The sequence below is a fragment of the Loa loa genome (assembly GCF_000183805.2).
Source record: "Loa loa unplaced genomic scaffold supercont3.175, whole genome shotgun sequence".
In the NCBI taxonomy this organism is placed as follows: Eukaryota; Metazoa; Nematoda; class Chromadorea; order Rhabditida; family Onchocercidae; genus Loa; species Loa loa.
In genome coordinates, this window is record NW_018108355.1 from 78,463 (window position 1) to 94,230 (window position 15,768).

General features: G+C 33.6%; 4 protein-coding genes across 4 annotated transcripts; 1 reads left to right on the plus strand and 3 right to left on the minus strand.

The window, feature by feature from the left end:
- Window positions 1–564: 564 nt before the first annotated feature.
- Window positions 565–4,325, plus strand: LOAG_07108 (fic protein family protein). The gene is made up of 11 exons (XM_020447341.1): window positions 565–662; window positions 1,034–1,147; window positions 1,206–1,333; window positions 1,567–1,765; window positions 2,058–2,221; window positions 2,553–2,750; window positions 2,835–2,964; window positions 3,079–3,153; window positions 3,372–3,509; window positions 3,714–3,917; window positions 3,991–4,325. Exons 2-11 carry the CDS (start codon window positions 1,058–1,060, stop codon window positions 4,093–4,095), a joined length of 1,431 nt encoding a protein of 476 aa, XP_020302419.1. The 5' UTR covers window positions 565–662; window positions 1,034–1,057; the 3' UTR covers window positions 4,096–4,325.
- A 1,860-nt stretch (window positions 4,326–6,185) lies between these two features.
- On the minus strand, window positions 6,186–10,134 carry LOAG_07109 (alpha amylase). The gene is made up of 10 exons (XM_003142643.2): window positions 10,007–10,134; window positions 9,475–9,575; window positions 9,187–9,319; window positions 8,771–8,905; window positions 8,510–8,667; window positions 8,139–8,409; window positions 7,655–7,852; window positions 7,140–7,496; window positions 6,627–6,794; window positions 6,186–6,528 (listed from the first exon to the last, which is right to left on the minus strand). Exons 1-10 carry the CDS (start codon window positions 10,118–10,120, stop codon window positions 6,325–6,327), a joined length of 1,839 nt encoding a protein of 612 aa, XP_003142691.1. The 5' UTR covers window positions 10,121–10,134; the 3' UTR covers window positions 6,186–6,324.
- Window positions 10,135–10,737: 603 nt separating this feature from the next.
- LOAG_07110 (hypothetical protein) lies at window positions 10,738–13,536 on the minus strand (the record flags this gene model as incomplete). Its single annotated transcript, XM_003142644.1, has 5 exons — window positions 10,738–10,794; window positions 11,782–11,896; window positions 12,978–13,099; window positions 13,329–13,340; window positions 13,504–13,536. The coding sequence occupies 5 exons, from the start codon at window positions 13,534–13,536 to the stop codon at window positions 10,738–10,740; spliced, it is 339 nt and encodes a 112-aa protein (XP_003142692.1).
- An 858-nt stretch (window positions 13,537–14,394) lies between these two features.
- Window positions 14,395–15,565, minus strand: LOAG_07111 (hypothetical protein; the record flags this gene model as incomplete). Its single annotated transcript, XM_003142645.1, has 2 exons — window positions 14,395–14,491; window positions 15,354–15,565. 2 exons carry the CDS (start codon window positions 15,563–15,565, stop codon window positions 14,395–14,397), a joined length of 309 nt encoding a protein of 102 aa, XP_003142693.1.
- Between the last annotated feature and the right edge of the window lie 203 nt (window positions 15,566–15,768).

Here is a 15,768-nt window from a genome sequence, read left to right on the forward strand (position 1 = left end):
TATTATTCTTACTCCACCATCACTGCCATCCTCTCTTCCCTCTCCTTTCAATAATCTGCCCGTCAAACATATCCTGCTTCTCTTACCCATATAAACGATTTCCATATTGATATAAATAAGCGTGTAGTAATGTAAGTGCACGTGGGGATACGCCCACACACTCAGAAACAGTCACGTAAAGACAAAGACACGGTCACATTTCCCAGTAATACAGAAGACTCCTACCATCTTCCTCTCTCCCTCTCTCTCTCTCTCTCTCACATGACTTGCCACATTTATCACGAGAACGGTAAATTCCGCTAGCTAAAACAGCTCCCAACCTAATTGAAGTGATATATCGTTTCGCTACACCTCATGCATTTCGTGAGAAAATAGTGCGTAACCTGAAGAGGTTACAAGTTACCAGACGTGAAAGTTTAATTATACGTGAATTTCCGCACCAAGTCTAGCCATGCGTTGTAGATTGCATTTTACATGTTTTGTTACAAAAATGTTTGGTTAACGCTTTCAAGTGAAGTTTAAACTTTTAATCTGTTATCTTAAGTTTATTAAAATTGATTTCAAAAGTTTCAGAAAAAAAGAATGGCAATTTTGAGTATACCATCAAATGGTCGTTTCTTTAATTGTTGCACTATAACCACACATCACACTCTAATAATAAGGTAAGTGAGGTTATGTTTTCCATTTTTTCGTGATCTATAGGAAATTATTGGGAGAATTTTTTTTCGCTGGAAGAGTCTCTATTTAACACACTTCAATGCTTTGACTATTTTCAAAGCGGTCAGTCAGAAGGTTCACATCAACATGCATGAAAACGAAGACTATAAGAATGCATAAAAGTATCGAGTCTATATTTGGAATGTATGATTGTTAAATTACGTATTTCTATTCGGATTTGTTTTGACTGAAACTGAAACTACTTTTTGTTTTTTCTTCTTCACTCTCTTTCCTTACTTTCTCCTTTTAATCCTACCTTTCCCCCATTATTTTACTGTTGTTTAGTGAAAAATGGAATGAAAAATTCTTATTGCAGGTGTTCAACCTATATATATTAGTTATGTCCAAAATGTCGTCTGGCACCAACATTTTTACACAATCATGGATGCGAGTTGTGGCTCTATCTATTGCTGTATCAGTTTGCATACAGGTACATTACTTGTTCGGTGCGAACTTCCAAGTTAACTGTCAGCAAGCTGATTATTTAGGCCTTATCGATCCTGGCGCAGCGAATTGTGGTTTCGCAATATTTAATTTGTAATCTGCAATTCGCACCCGAGTTCATTAAACAAGCTGGTTACTGTTCAGCACATTTTCCCCGTAAACGTTACATTGGGTAAGTAATAGTGGAGTTTTTTTTGCTTTATATAATAACTGTAATACGATGACGTGAATTTATATGTATTAGAGTTACAAATGATAGGTTTGGTGGAGTGATATTTTAGCAGAAAGTTTAATGCTGCTGAAATCATTATACAGAATTTGTATTCTATTGTAATGAGCGATTAATTTTAGTAAGTCTTTTAGTTTGAGAAAAAGTTCGCACGACTTTATTGCACTGTTCTTCAGCACAACCGAATTGGGTTATTTTGTTGATCCCTTATCTGTGGAGCCGTGGTACTTTAGGGATGATTTCAAAGAGGTCGAGAAAGCCATGGCTCCTACGATTCAGGAAAATGCTGTTCAGTGGGGTTGGGAGACCGAGAAAGAAGCATTTGCAGCTTTAAAAGCTGCAGTCCAGTCGAGAACGCAAGGAAATATGGCGAAGGTAAGAGTCGAAAGTTCTCCTATCCATGGGTTATCCATATGAAAGCTGTAAAGGTATTTGAAGGGAGATGAGTTTCAAAGATGCATCGAGCGTATAGTGCTGGTTTTGAAAGGATAGTAATGAATGGCTTGAGTCTTGGTCTTATAAAAATTGAGCAAATTTAACGTATATGTTAGTTAGATGATGTGTTTTTTAATGCATATTTTTGTTGCTTAGGTTTCAAAAAGTTTAGAGTATAAATTGGAGGTATTTTCTGCGAAGTATGACTTTGCAAATGTTAATTGCTTTTTAGGCAGAACTCATTATTCAGCATGCGCTTGCTTTGGCTCCTCATCATCCAGATATTTTAACCGAATACGGTTTAGTCGTTGAAATGGGACGGAAAAATGTGGTAGAAGCGGAAGAGTTATATTCACGGGCGTTGAGCTATAATCCTCATCATCCTGAAGCGTTAATGTAAGCTTTTTTATGTAATGCTTAAATCCGAAAGAAAAGTCATTTTTCTATCATAAACAGTGAATGTTTCTTTTTGTTATAATAAGAAAAGTAATTGACAGTAGCATGACATGATATTATTATGAAGTCATTTGGCTGGGAAGAATCATTCTGTCTGTTTAACCTTATGTTAAATATGAGACAAAATTTTGGGCACGATTTATAAAGTTTGAAGACTTTTTGAAATAAAACAGGGTAAAAGGTAATAGTTTATAAATTGTGAAAGTTCATAGGTCATACTTCATATCCTATTTTTCATTTTCTTGTTTTAGTGATTGAATAATATTTATAGAAGACGAGCAAGAACTTTACCTATTGTGGAAGAAATTGACAAGGAGATGTTAAAGAAACTTCACGAGAAGCGTTCATATTTTTCACGAATACCAAAAACTAATACGGCTTTACGAAAAGCAATGAAAGAATCTTATTTTTTGCATATTTATCATACTGTAGCACTTGAAGGCAACACTATGTCTCTTGGTCAGACAAGGTAAGATCTTGATTGAATGTGATGTAAGAGGAATTCGAATGAAAGGATCTGTTAGTTTAATTTGCCAATTTAACTTAGTTTTAGGTCCATATTAGAAACACGAATGGCAGTGGCTGGAAAAAGTATTATGGAGCATAACGAGATTTTGGGAATGGATTCTGCGTTGAGATTCATCAACCAAAGCGTTGCACATATTTCGTATTTTACCCTTCAGGTCCGAATATAGCAATCATATTTCTCTCGCATAATTTTTTGTTTTTTCAAAATTATTGTAGCATGTTAATATTGTTATTTGTATCAGTTAACCTGAGAATCGTTTGTTTTACAGGATATTTTGGACATTCATAGTCGTGTTCTTGGTTTTGTCGATCCGGAAGCAGCAGGTGTATTTCGCAAAACTCAGGTTGGTATTTTGTATAATAGTGAATACTTTTGAAGAATTTAATATGGTCAAACATTACTGTTTTGCGAATGAATAAATTAGTGAAAATGCACTGAATTATTATGTTGTACAACAGGGAAGTTTGGAATAGCTGCTTTAGACATGAGTAAAATATGAATTTTATTTGTTTTTTCTTTTTTTTTTTATTACATTTTTTTTATCATTATTGTTCTTTTCAGGTATTTGTAGGAAGCTTCACTCCCATTTCGGCAAACATGGTAGCAGGAGAAATGGAAGAAATGGTGAAATGGTTGAATGAGGATGAGAGTTTGCTACTGGATCCTATAGAACGTGCCGCTATTGCTCATTATAAGCTGGTTTGCCAATTATACATTTTCTAAAAATGTTACATTTTCAAACTGTTCATAATACGGAATTGTGTGAAGTTCTTGAAGCAATTGCAAATTGTTCTACTCTAAAATCTTGATCACGGAAACCCTCTATTTCCGTGTTAACAATTGTACCCTTTTATATGCACCATATACATTCCATTAAGGCTAGACGAATTCTTTTTTAAACAGGTTTCGATACATCCATTCATTGATGGTAACGGACGTACTGCACGATTAGTAATGAATCTAATTTTGATGCAAAGTGGTTTTCCGCCGGTTATAATACCAGTGGAGGCCCGTGCTGACTATTATGACACTCTCAATGCTGCAAATCGTGGCAATCTTCGTCCATTTATTCGTTTTATTGCTCGTCAAACTGATGCCACTTTGCAAGTCCGTTTTCTTTTTTTTTTGAAATGGAAAATGATATTTCAGTTATGTTTGTCTAGTACGGTAAATCTTTCAGTTGTATATCAATTCTGTAACCACATGTGATTATCGAGAAGGATCTGATGAATGTAGTATATCAACAGCCCCTGAGATCTCAACACAACAAGCAGGATCATGGTGATCCTTAATTTTCACTTTTCACTAATGTTATTTGCGGGTACTGTAAAAAGTTAGCAGTGTGAGTTTTAAATTGTCTAATGTTTGCCTGTACCACAGTGCTTCTGCATCAAATGCTGTTTTATAAAAAGCATCACGTCAGTTTTTGTTAGTTGCTAGCTCGGTAAATGTCGTGAAAGTTTTTTGACGATTGGCACAGACAAATAGTTGTGATAAATGTTTTATTGATTGAGGGAAGATTTATTATTCGTATATGTTGTAAGGTCTGAGAATATCAGGCATATAGGTAATCACTAAGTTTTGCTGTAAGGAAATTTTGGTGGAAATTTGGTTGAGGTTGTAGTTTAGTAGGGATTAGATGGGTATAAGTGATAGTACTGAGTTGAACCGAATCGAAGCGTCATTATTAATCAAGTGATTTGAGTGAATCGATGAAGATTTCTTCTTACGTGGATAATCCCAACTGTTTATGTAGTGGGTGTTGGTTTACATCATTTTAATCATTAAATATAAGCTTGGCTATCGGATTAGAATATCTTTACAACAGTAAAATTTCTGTACGGACATCTATGTGTGATAACTTAGATTAATTCTGTAAAAAAAAAAGTACTGAACTGGGCTCGAAAAAGTATATGTGTAAATACTTTTTCGAACTCAATCACGTAATGTCTGAAATCTTTCATTTTTAATTCTGTGATATTTGATTGATTATATTACATTCTTTTATTCAAATACAGCACTAACTTGGTTGTCAGATGATATCAACAACAAATTGAATAGTGGTATAACTTTCCTTGAAAGGAGGAAGATATTCAGGTTTCTTTGACTCGTGAACGAGTTGCTTAGAAATGGTATTACTAGAATCCTGAAAATGGAATGATGCCACCTATGAATGAATGTTCACGTAAATCAAGTCTTTTTGTATCTATCACTTTATCGATAAAAACCGAAATATTTTTAGTACAAAAATAATGTCGATATTGTAAAAATGTATAGCTGAATTGGTGTTGTAAATCGACTCATCTTAATAGTCAAAAAGGATTCTCTGATCATTGTCGACATATTGCAAAGAACTTTAGGTCATCCTGGGATTAATCCTCTTAGATTGTTTCAACAAACTCACTGATCAACTCTGCATTCAATATCCTCCGAAAACTTTTTTGTAACTTATAATACTTCTCTTTCCATCAATAAATCTTTGTCAACCAGTATTTGACTGTGCCTACACACAAAATTCCAAAATTTTTGCAACACATTCTAAGATATTGTTATATAGGGTTGGTGAATTTCTCAACATTGAATAAAAGTTGACGATCCAGTTTATAATTTAAATTGGCATTTTTTGTCATCTCTCAGTCGTCCTAGCTCTGTCAGATTTTATTTGCGATATATACTAGTTAACAGGACAAACGTTTCATCACGCTTCTTCTGGTTTTGTATATTTTCATATGTTTTGAATGTCTTTGTTAACAATGGAAAAGGATCCGGTTGCTTTTTCACATTACAATTTTCATTAAATGTCTGATGAAATCTATTGTGTAGTAAAAATGTGTGAGGAGTGAAAGTATAGGTTGTTGTCACGGTGTTTTAGATGAAATATATTGTTGTAAACTTTATTTTTTGGTAAAATGAGCGTTTAAGAGGCTCAAATATTCATTTATTTCACCTCCTCATTGTTCTGATGATTTCTCTTTCACTGTTTATCTAATCAAAAGAAAAACTTGTTTGCTGGGGCTATTTGAAAATTTGGAACTCTTCATTTTTCGTATGTTACGGTCATTTCACGGCAATATCGGCATTCCTCTTCTTCAAGCTCATCATTATTTCACTTTATATAATTTCCTGTCTTATTAAGAATTTGAATGAATATTATTTATCTATCTTGAACTGCATTGTATTCGATATAACCGAAACAAATTTCACATTTATTAGTGCATGTATTAAATTTGCTTTTGTGGCAAAAAATATTTTATTTTGCGCTAATACTGCTCCCTAATGAACCATATATGAGAGAATCGGTCTAGAGAAAGTCCAAAGTTTCCAGTTGTCTTTGAAGCGTGTACGTCATAACATATGAAATGTGAAACGAGGCTAAGCTTTTGTGAGCTGTCAGATGGGCTCCCATATATGGTGTTAATAAGTGAGTTAGCAGATATTAAGGATAATGTAAATGGGAAATGTTCATGAAAAGTTGTTCTAGCTGTCTTTCATAAAAGCCATATATTAAGAGCCATCATTGGACTTTAATAATAATTCCCTGTTTAGGACCAAGAACAATTTTATCAAGCATTAATATTTTATCCCTGGGTAGGTATTTGTCAACGTTTGCGGTAACAATAGCGATTTCCGCTTTAGCTGCTATATAATTGTTCGGCAATACTGCTTTTCCGTTTATTTCAGCATCGGATGTCCCGAAATTTGCTCCAATGAGATAAGCCTGTAAAGGATGCACAAGATATAGCTAAATCAGTTTACTCTAAGTTTCATTTAAACATTTCTACCAATCTTAATGTTTTCATAAAAAAAGAAACGTACCGCTCCATTAGTACCATTATCAGATTGATGGAATCGACCGAATAAGATGACATCTCGAGTAAGTGGCGCTAATTGAGTTTCGCCAAGTGCAAAATTGTGATCACGTTGATGCATTTTTGCGACCGCTTTCAGTGTTTTCAGTGATGAACGATGACTACTATACTGGACCTGTAAATTGGGTTGTTATCAGAATGGCTGAAATTAGGTGAAATCCTTGATATCAACAATCATCAAGAAAAAAATTCTCAACTGTTTTTAATCTCTGAAAGTAGTACTAAAATTGGCGTACAAATACGACAGTTCAATGTACATGTTTTTTTTTCTTTTTTTTTACCTAACTTATAGCGACGGGATCTTTGAGTAAAAGAGAGCTCCATTGGAGGCATAAGCACGTCAAGATCGGGTCACTTTGCTCTCTCCCGCAATTATACATAAAAAGATTCGGTGAGTCGCAAATTTGGAATGTTGGTTGGATTGTTGTAGCAATCTAGGACTGGAAAAGTATACCGTTACCTGGAAATTATCTTCTTTGTAGTTAAGTGTGGTAGAAAAGAATGGTTTCTGGCTGCCAGCTGTGAAACCGCCATATTCGCTGCTATTCCATTGCATCAAACCAGTAAATTTATTTGTTGGACCAGTACTATCTTCAAGGCTTAGTTCTTGTCCGTAATACAGTTCAACAATACCTGGCAATGAAAGCTGCACAAAAGTTAGTAAAGCTGCTGTTGCTTTATCGAATCTCGTACTAAGACGAGAAACGTGATAATCCGTGAACTGCCACGCGTGTGGAAGTTGCGTAGTATTGAACCATTCGAAAGATCTAATTAATGTAGAGTGTAAACATTGCGCTATTCCATTTGGACATGATCCCTGAAGGAGGAATAACTTGAGGAAAGTTTGAAAGTTTATTACAAATGTCTCGCATGTCTTCATTCGAAAGAAAAAAAAGAAAAAACAGTCGAGGAAGTGTAGGTTAAGTTACAACCTTTCTTGCTTTTAGAAAATTGGCAATTTTGACATAAACTGACATTATTTAGTACAGTAATCGAGTCATCGATAACATATGTGAAGTTCGACAAACCGGAACTATCAGATCCTTCTAGTTTGGCGAAATCATTCAAAGAGGTAAACACAACGATTTCTCTACTATTGGGTATTTCTGTACTGCTTGCATACTCTCGCAGGCTTCCAATGAAACCATCGATCATCGATAGTGCAACGTGTCCCTTAATTTCTATTTAGGTGGAATTAAGCAAAGGCGAAATTTTGACTTTATTCTGTAAAGATGTTTCATCTATAGCGATAAAGGTATAAGAAAGAGCCCGATTTAGGATTTACAAATCACAGTATATTAAATCATCTCATTGATTATTGAATGAGATGTCAAAATGAATACAACCAAACAGCAATTTCGAATAATGTTAATTTGCTTAGCGAATCAAAATTTGAAATCCTAAATGTTTTAAATATGGAGTTGTGGTTTGCGCTCAAAGTGTTGCAATTTAATCGCACCTCTGATTTCGATAGATGTTTGATTAGTTGGCCGATACGATCTATATGGAAACCATCGACTCCTATATCAAGGAAGCGTTTTGCAACCTCAAACATACTCTCCCGTACTGCAGGATTACGCCAGTTTAGTATTGGATCTTTTCCGTCATAAGCCAGATAAGCGTTCTCTTTGCCTTCTTCAGCAATATAATTTGGATCATCTTTTACATTCAATGCTCTCTCCCAAACATAATAATCGACATAATCATCACCCGTTTTTGCTGATTTAAACCTAAAATCGAATATCCACAAGTTTTTAGACCTTTCAATTTCACTTAAAATAAAAGTTATTGGAGTTTTAGGATACAAATTACTACTCAAAAGATTCAAACCATTTATGTGATACAGATGTCGTTGATATGGGCAAATCCATGGTAAAATGCATGTTTAGTTCATGTGTTGCATCTATCAACAATTTCAAATCATCCATTGTACCGAAACGTTCATCAACACTTGTGAAATCGATCACATCAAAAGGAATGAAATCATCCTGAATCAAAACCAATTAATTTTACAGAAGATTCCATGTGAAAGCATATGAAGACCACTTTTCGAGCTTAATTAGTTCAAAATTTTTAGAAGTATCAACCAACCTTTTGGATGGTTATTATAGGCGTTACCCAAATTGTTCTTATTCCAATCTTTCGTAAATCATGAAGTTTTTCTCGGATCCCATTGAAATCACCAATTCCGTCATCGTTGGAATCACGGAAAGAAGGTGTGAATATCTGAAAATATATTCCACTCTACACAATAGTCATATATTATTGGCAAAAATATTTGGAAATGATGAAATAGCAAATATGTTTTATGGAACTTTTCTTCATAAGAAAATCCAAGAATATTGGGAAGTGGAATTCGGAAGAAAAACTGATTAACAAACTGTAACTATTCTGGTATTGCTAAAGTGTGTGCTTGACATTCTTCTCGACTAAACGTGAAACTTTCTTAACTTCATTTATGTGTATTTAATTGACAAAGGAACAAAATTTGGAAAAGATGAGGTTACCTGATAGCTAACTTGCTTACGCCACCATTCCGGTTCTTTTACAACTGCACATTTTGGACTAAATACAATGAGTAGTACAGCAGTTAGAAACATCAAAATCCATGCTACCCAGAAAAGCACAAACATTGCGTATCTGTAATAATTGCTTTTTTCAGGAAAAAGAGAAAAAAAACAATAGTGTCCATAAATTAAATTTAAACGAGTTTTCATCAAAATAGCAATTGACTTCCTGACATATTTTGAACAAATGTTCAGACTTTATTTGCTAAATTTAAAATTAACATTTACCTAACTACCTTCCAAAATGGATCATTGCAATATTTTTCCAGTTCATTTTTAGTAAGCCCGATCAAGCGTACCGTTTCGCTTGCCTTTATCTCATTTCCGTCCTGTAAGAAGATCGTGATAAGAATAATTAAATTTCTGATAGTGCTTCGGTTAATAAATATTTAAACAAGTAATGACATATTTAAATATAACTGCAGCAAACCAGAATTTCTCAATCATCATTGCAGGGAAATGAAATTCAATCATGCCATGCGCTATTTGAAGCTATCTATTAATTAAAGTTTATTTTATCAACGTGAAGCTATATCAGGTATATCAATATTATCCAGATTATCAATAATTTCATTTCCGGAATATGACCGGCTAACAACAGATAAAAGATAGTATTTCCGGTCTGTCTGAGGGAGCACTATCAGAATGAACATCACAAAGAAGAGTTCATGTCTGACAGGCACCAGTTAATCCGAAAGTTTGTAAACGAGAAATTGATAGGAATAATCGAGAGAAGACGAATAAAAATATAAAAATATACAGATTTGGAAGGAAATGGTGGCTGTACTCCATCATGATTCGATTCTCTGATTTCTAATTTGTACACTTGTGGTGTTTTAGTGTCCTCAGATAGCGGCATTCTCAAATCATCCATGTTCACTACTAAAATACATCATTAACAATGTTATCATAGAATTACTAAGACATGAAACGTTCTAATTTTCCGGAATAATCCAAAGATAAAGCATCAAATCCTGAAATTTAACTTTCCAGCATTCATCCTCCAAGGAGAATGCTCCATCAAACAGCAAATCGTTTCAACCAAATTATGTTGATCCCAATTTCAAAATTCCTAACTAGTTTTATCGAGTTATATAAAATAATCTTTACAGAAAAAGTCGCAATAAAAAAATTATCTAAAAATCACGCAATATTTCCTGCGAAATTGAAATTTTAAAAAGTTATGGTATAGATGAAATGAATGAATCACTGATACCTAACATCATTACAACGAACTGTTTAAAATATAGAAATACGACAAAAGTTTAACAGTAAAACAGGAAAGGAACAAAATGACACATAGCTACGCATTCCATAGTGTTTGCCAACATTTAATTCCTATTCCTGATGCTTCGGTAAAACATGACAATTTATATGGTAACACTTTACGATCAACTTCTTTGAATTAGTCTTGTAGATCATAAATCAACATCAGATTTGCTGATCATAAATCAAATTGGTACAACAAACAAAGAATTATTCTTCTCAATCCTATTCTTCGATCTCATCAACACTTTGTAACAGGTGATTGAAATTCAGGAGGTCCTTCTAAAAAGCATTTTTTAAACCATTTCAATGGTTTCCAAGTAATCCTATCTTTACCCTACCTCCATTTTTTATCCTAAAATCACACTTTGGAATATAATTTAGGGCATGGTGATATTACTGGCAGATTATAGGGTCCAAATCATCGGCAATAATGATCCATGTTTGATTTAGAAATTTCGAAACTTCCCTGTCTAACAATTGCATTCGGCCAGTTGTGCCGTATTTTTTTTGCTGTTTAACATATTATCATTGTCGTGAAATCAGTAAAATTATGTAGAATTATTCTAAAAACAAAAACTGAGGAAAAAAAAAAGAAAACTAGAAAACGAAAGAGCAATGAGAAAGATGAGAACGGTTCAAATATTTCTTTTCATTGAAGGAGTATATCGAGAAAAACAGAAGCAATAAATATTTATTTAACAGTTTGCTTTTCCATAGTAAAATCTTTGGTCGCATGAAAAAAAAAAAAAAAAAAAAAAAAGTTAACGGAGAAAGAAGAACGAACAGAAATGAGAGAGGGAAAAGAACATTCTAATATTTTCCATTCATTATTCAACAATATGTCAATATTGCAATATTGCATAAGCTTTTAAGACGATAGTTTTAAAATAGGATCGATCGGATTAGCTATTACATTGTTATGCAAGATTTTGTGGGTGTTTATCAAAAATTGTCCATAATTATTTTATAATCTACTTTTTAGGCGTAAATACTATATGCATGTAAGTGAGATATGACACATGAAAATATCACATGATACATTGAAGTATACATCAGTTGAAATCAAAACTTCATTATCAAATAGAACTTTAAATCTTGCTTCTGAATTCAAAGGTTGTAAGTTATTTCGAAATTTTAATAATGATAGCATCCAATGGCATAAAATTCATCCGAAATCTCACTTCATTCTAATGAAAAGGAAAGAAATTAGTTAGTCCAAAGAGAAAGACCAATAACATCAACGATAACAAAGATTGAGGAAATCACTATTGAAAAGATAAGTAGCAGATTGCGACCAGACTGATGATGGGACATGGTTGGGCAATACTTCACATTAACAAATGGCATATTGCTGCTGTCTCTTTCACTTGTCAAGTCATTACTGCAAATAGTCACAATAATGATAACGATCATAACGATTTGCAGCAATGACATTACAACGATAATGATAATACATTAATGACGACTTTCTTTAACGGACCCTGATAGACAATGTACAGTTAGACTGCAGCAGTATTATGTTGATTTCAAATTAAATTTGAGAACGATTAAGGATTTTTTTCCTTTTACTTTTTAATTTACACAATAGGAAGAAGAGAAAAGTTGAATTTTAAAGTTCAAATTTCGAAACCTATCAATCTTCTCGAAAGATGGAATTAAACGAAAATTTCTTCTTCTTTGTCGCAATACATTAGAAATGATAGTTGTCAAGCAAATATTCTTATGAAGTGAAATTAACTTTCAACCTTACAATTCATAAGTACCTTAACAATACAAATTATAATTAATAATATCATATAACTGTATCAAGAAGGTTTGCAAATATTAGTCTCTCGCATCTATAATATGAATTTAATACCTTCATATCATATTCTATCATTTCACTTCAATTAAAAATTAAAATATTCATTTAAAAGTGGTCGCGGAGAGCAAAAACGATGATGCTATGTGCAACAGCGAAACATCACTAAATGGAAACCATTCCAATCACTGATGAATTTTCCAACATTACATCAAACATCTAATCATGCTGACACTTAAGATTTAAAATCACCAGTGATATCATTTAAAGGTATCGATCATAAATCTGATTTCACACCTCAGTATTTGCCATGCTGTGTATACATTATGTAAAATATGTAAAAATTCCTCTAATTATTGTATTGGAAGGATAATGATATTACTGCAACAAAGGTGTAGTAATTTTAAAAGAATAAAGCTTCTCCAAGAAATTTTAAGCTTTGATATGAAAAGATTTTTCGATAGCAGAGTGAATTTACATTGATAATTTTCGATGAATGTAAAAAAGCATTAGTCATAATAGAAAATATCGAAGTATGTGGAAATTCTCAGAATGTTTAAATTTCTTGTTTCAGAATAAAATGAAAATCTAAGCAATCATGGAACTAGCAGAATCTCCACTTAGTATTAAATATCATCTAATTTTACTCATATACATTTACCGATTCAGGTAAGCTCTAACACTGATTAGAAGGATCAGGAAGTTGAATGCACTCAGGTAATGATGAATACCTAGACATTTACGAGATACAGAATGATGTGAAACAGTGCAAACAGATTGATTCTTAATGTAATTATATCAAAATTAAGTGACAGTATATTTACCTTAATGTAAAAAAAAAAAAAAAAAAAGAAAAAAATGAAACAATCGAACCAAATTGAGAACAAACAGACTGTAGTGCGCCGCGATTGTTTGAAATTTCGATGTTATTTTGGATACCGTCGCTGGAAACAAACGTGAAAATGCTGTTAGATGACTAAGCATTGATGGTGCCAATAACACTTTTACTTACTGACCATAGCTTCTGCAATAGAAAAAAAAGAAAGATACCGCGCTGTACAGATAAGAATTAACGAGAGAGGGGTCACCACTATTGTCACAAAATGGAAGGACTTAGATAATGACCACAATCTCCTACAGGACTCCAACACTTCTCGATATAATGCACTGCGAATGTCGAGACTTACCTTATGATAGTTATTTTTGAATTGCCGTTCCATTTTCTATTTATGGTCGATGAAGCAGACTGAAATTGGTGGAAGTGAAAGGTCAAGAAGTAGTTCAAGATGGTGTATGCTTTCTGAATTACTCGAGCCGCCCAAAAAAGTCTAGAAGGTTGATATGTTTTGGACCATTTCTTCGCATATAACATACCATAATAAGATGAAATTGATATGAATTTACAGAGCAGTAATCGTATCCTGCTAACAACATCTGGCACTTTGCCATTGGTTGTGAATAGGTCCTTGAGATTGAGGCAAAAACAGGAAACCGGAAATACTTGGTCGTTCCCAGAATGGTACATAAGGTTGATGACAGAAACTCTCAAGCATTATCTATCAAACAAAATACTTCTCGTTATACCCCCTCCCACCATACAAATTCTTCTGAAAGTCTCAACCAACTTGAGTTAGTATAACCGAAGTAAATTCATAATATAGAAATTTTTAGTATAAATTGTTCTCTTTGTGATTTGGAATATTTCTCAGATAAATGAATATTTCATTACCTAAAATGATGAATTATACATCCAAATTCAACTCTTCCAATTTTCTACCAGCTTTAATTGCAATACTCAAATGTTGCAGACAAAGTCCTTTGGTGTAAATTTCTTCCAGTCTGTTAACTAAACTTTTATGCAATTGGGAAATGCTGTAAAGAACTTATGTGCAACTGTCGAAGTGTTGTAAAGAATCTCTAGTTTAAAAATTCAGCTAATGTGTCTGGAATGTCAAACCATTCCCATTGTATAAGCAGCTCGGACAAGTAATCCGTGTAGCAGTGAATTAATCCTATAGCTCGGTTTAGTCACTCAATCCCAGGCCTTAATAGCTCTCAACTTCAGACTTGACAGTCAATCAATCACTCAACTCGATACCGAACAAGCAGCCACTTAGCTCCATGATCAGTTTGAGCCTTACATCTCCATCAACTGCATCCTCCGACTTGGTTGCTCTCCAAATCATTACGGGAAATCAAAAACCATTCCAGTGATATATCGACTCTACCTGTATTATTTATGGATATCTGTTTTATTGTTTAAAACAACAATAAATACTCCATAGCTAAAAAGCCTTTCGTACAACCATTCTTCGGCGCCAACTAAAAACAACGAGCACTTCTTCGAGACAACTCAATTTTCACAACAGATAATATATTTTTAGTGAGTCTTTAATTTTCCTCCCCAAATCTGGGCAGATTTCTGGATAAAAAATAATCTTGGTTAAATGTTTCAATAAATCATGGTAAAACAAATACAATATAGAATAGTGCAGATAACATCGCTAACAACACGACAACGACTTGCTTGACCCATTCATTCGTTATAGAAAGATTAAGAATGAAAGCCGTTGAATTTCACAAATTTCCTTTCTCGTATGTGAAATGTAACTGAACCAGCTCTAAAGAGATTCAATCTCAGTGAGGAATTAAACACTTAAAATTACACAAAATAATGTCATCGAATGATTAGCGATATTTGCTTTGTAAAATTTACAGTAATTTTGAACGAAAATCGAAGAGCTTGCCTTCACAAGTGGATCGATTAAGATTTCAGTAAATTATAAAAATAATTTAATTCACCAATTAATTAAATTTCTGCCAATTCGCATTTCTTCGTGTCGGAGATCTCGTTAAATTGTTCTATTTTATTTAATGTTAGACTTTAGAATGGGGATTCACAAGCGGCAGCAATTCTTGAACCTTTATATAATTTCAAACAATTCAGAATCCATTTCAAATGCTTAAATCTGGGATTCCGGAGGGATATCAGAAATTGTCTATGTTTAGTCTATGTTGGTACACTCGGATCAATCACTTTTCGTTGATTGATCCGAGTGTACCAACATAGACTTTTAGACGCCTTATTTTTTCTTCTATAGTCCTTCTCTTGAGTTCAAATTGTTGCTGCTTTTTATCCACCGATAAATGTTGATCAGGAGGCGTTAAGTTCACTGCTTTTGCTTCGTCGAGAAGATCCGCCAGCTTTCGCTTTGCCGGTTGAGCATCTTTGATTATAGTGTTCAACATTTCCGGCTCATGGCACCAATTTTTGTCGCCGAATTTCTGTAAGCTCCATCGGGGTTATCATGGAGGTATGGTTAGCCTTTGGCATTGTCCATTGTGTAGGTATAATGATATCATTGTCCATGATGTAGATACTGTCTTTGCGTTATGCTGTCCATTGTCAACTTATATTCTCTTCATTTCTTTAATTTATAAGATTTCGTTAC

Excerpts from the sequence above, each read along its gene's own strand:
- LOAG_07108 (XM_020447341.1), top strand. The coding sequence starts at position 1,058 with ATGTCCAAAATGTCGTCTGGCACCAACATTTTTACACAATCATGGATG. Across the intron at positions 1,766-2,057 it reads CGCAAGGAAATATGGCGAAG|GCAGAACTCATTATTCAGCA; the intron begins GTAAGAGTCGAA and ends ATTGCTTTTTAG. Across the intron at positions 3,154-3,371 it reads GTGTATTTCGCAAAACTCAG|GTATTTGTAGGAAGCTTCAC; the intron begins GTTGGTATTTTG and ends TGTTCTTTTCAG.
- LOAG_07109 (XM_003142643.2), bottom strand. The coding sequence starts at position 10,120 with ATGGATGATTTGAGAATGCCGCTATCTGAGGACACTAAAACACCACAA. Across the intron at positions 9,576-10,006 it reads CACCATTTCCTTCCAAATCT|GACGGAAATGAGATAAAGGC; the intron begins GTATATTTTTAT and ends ATCTTCTTACAG. Across the intron at positions 7,853-8,138 it reads AACATCTATCGAAATCAGAG|GGACACGTTGCACTATCGAT; the intron begins GTGCGATTAAAT and ends ATAGAAATTAAG.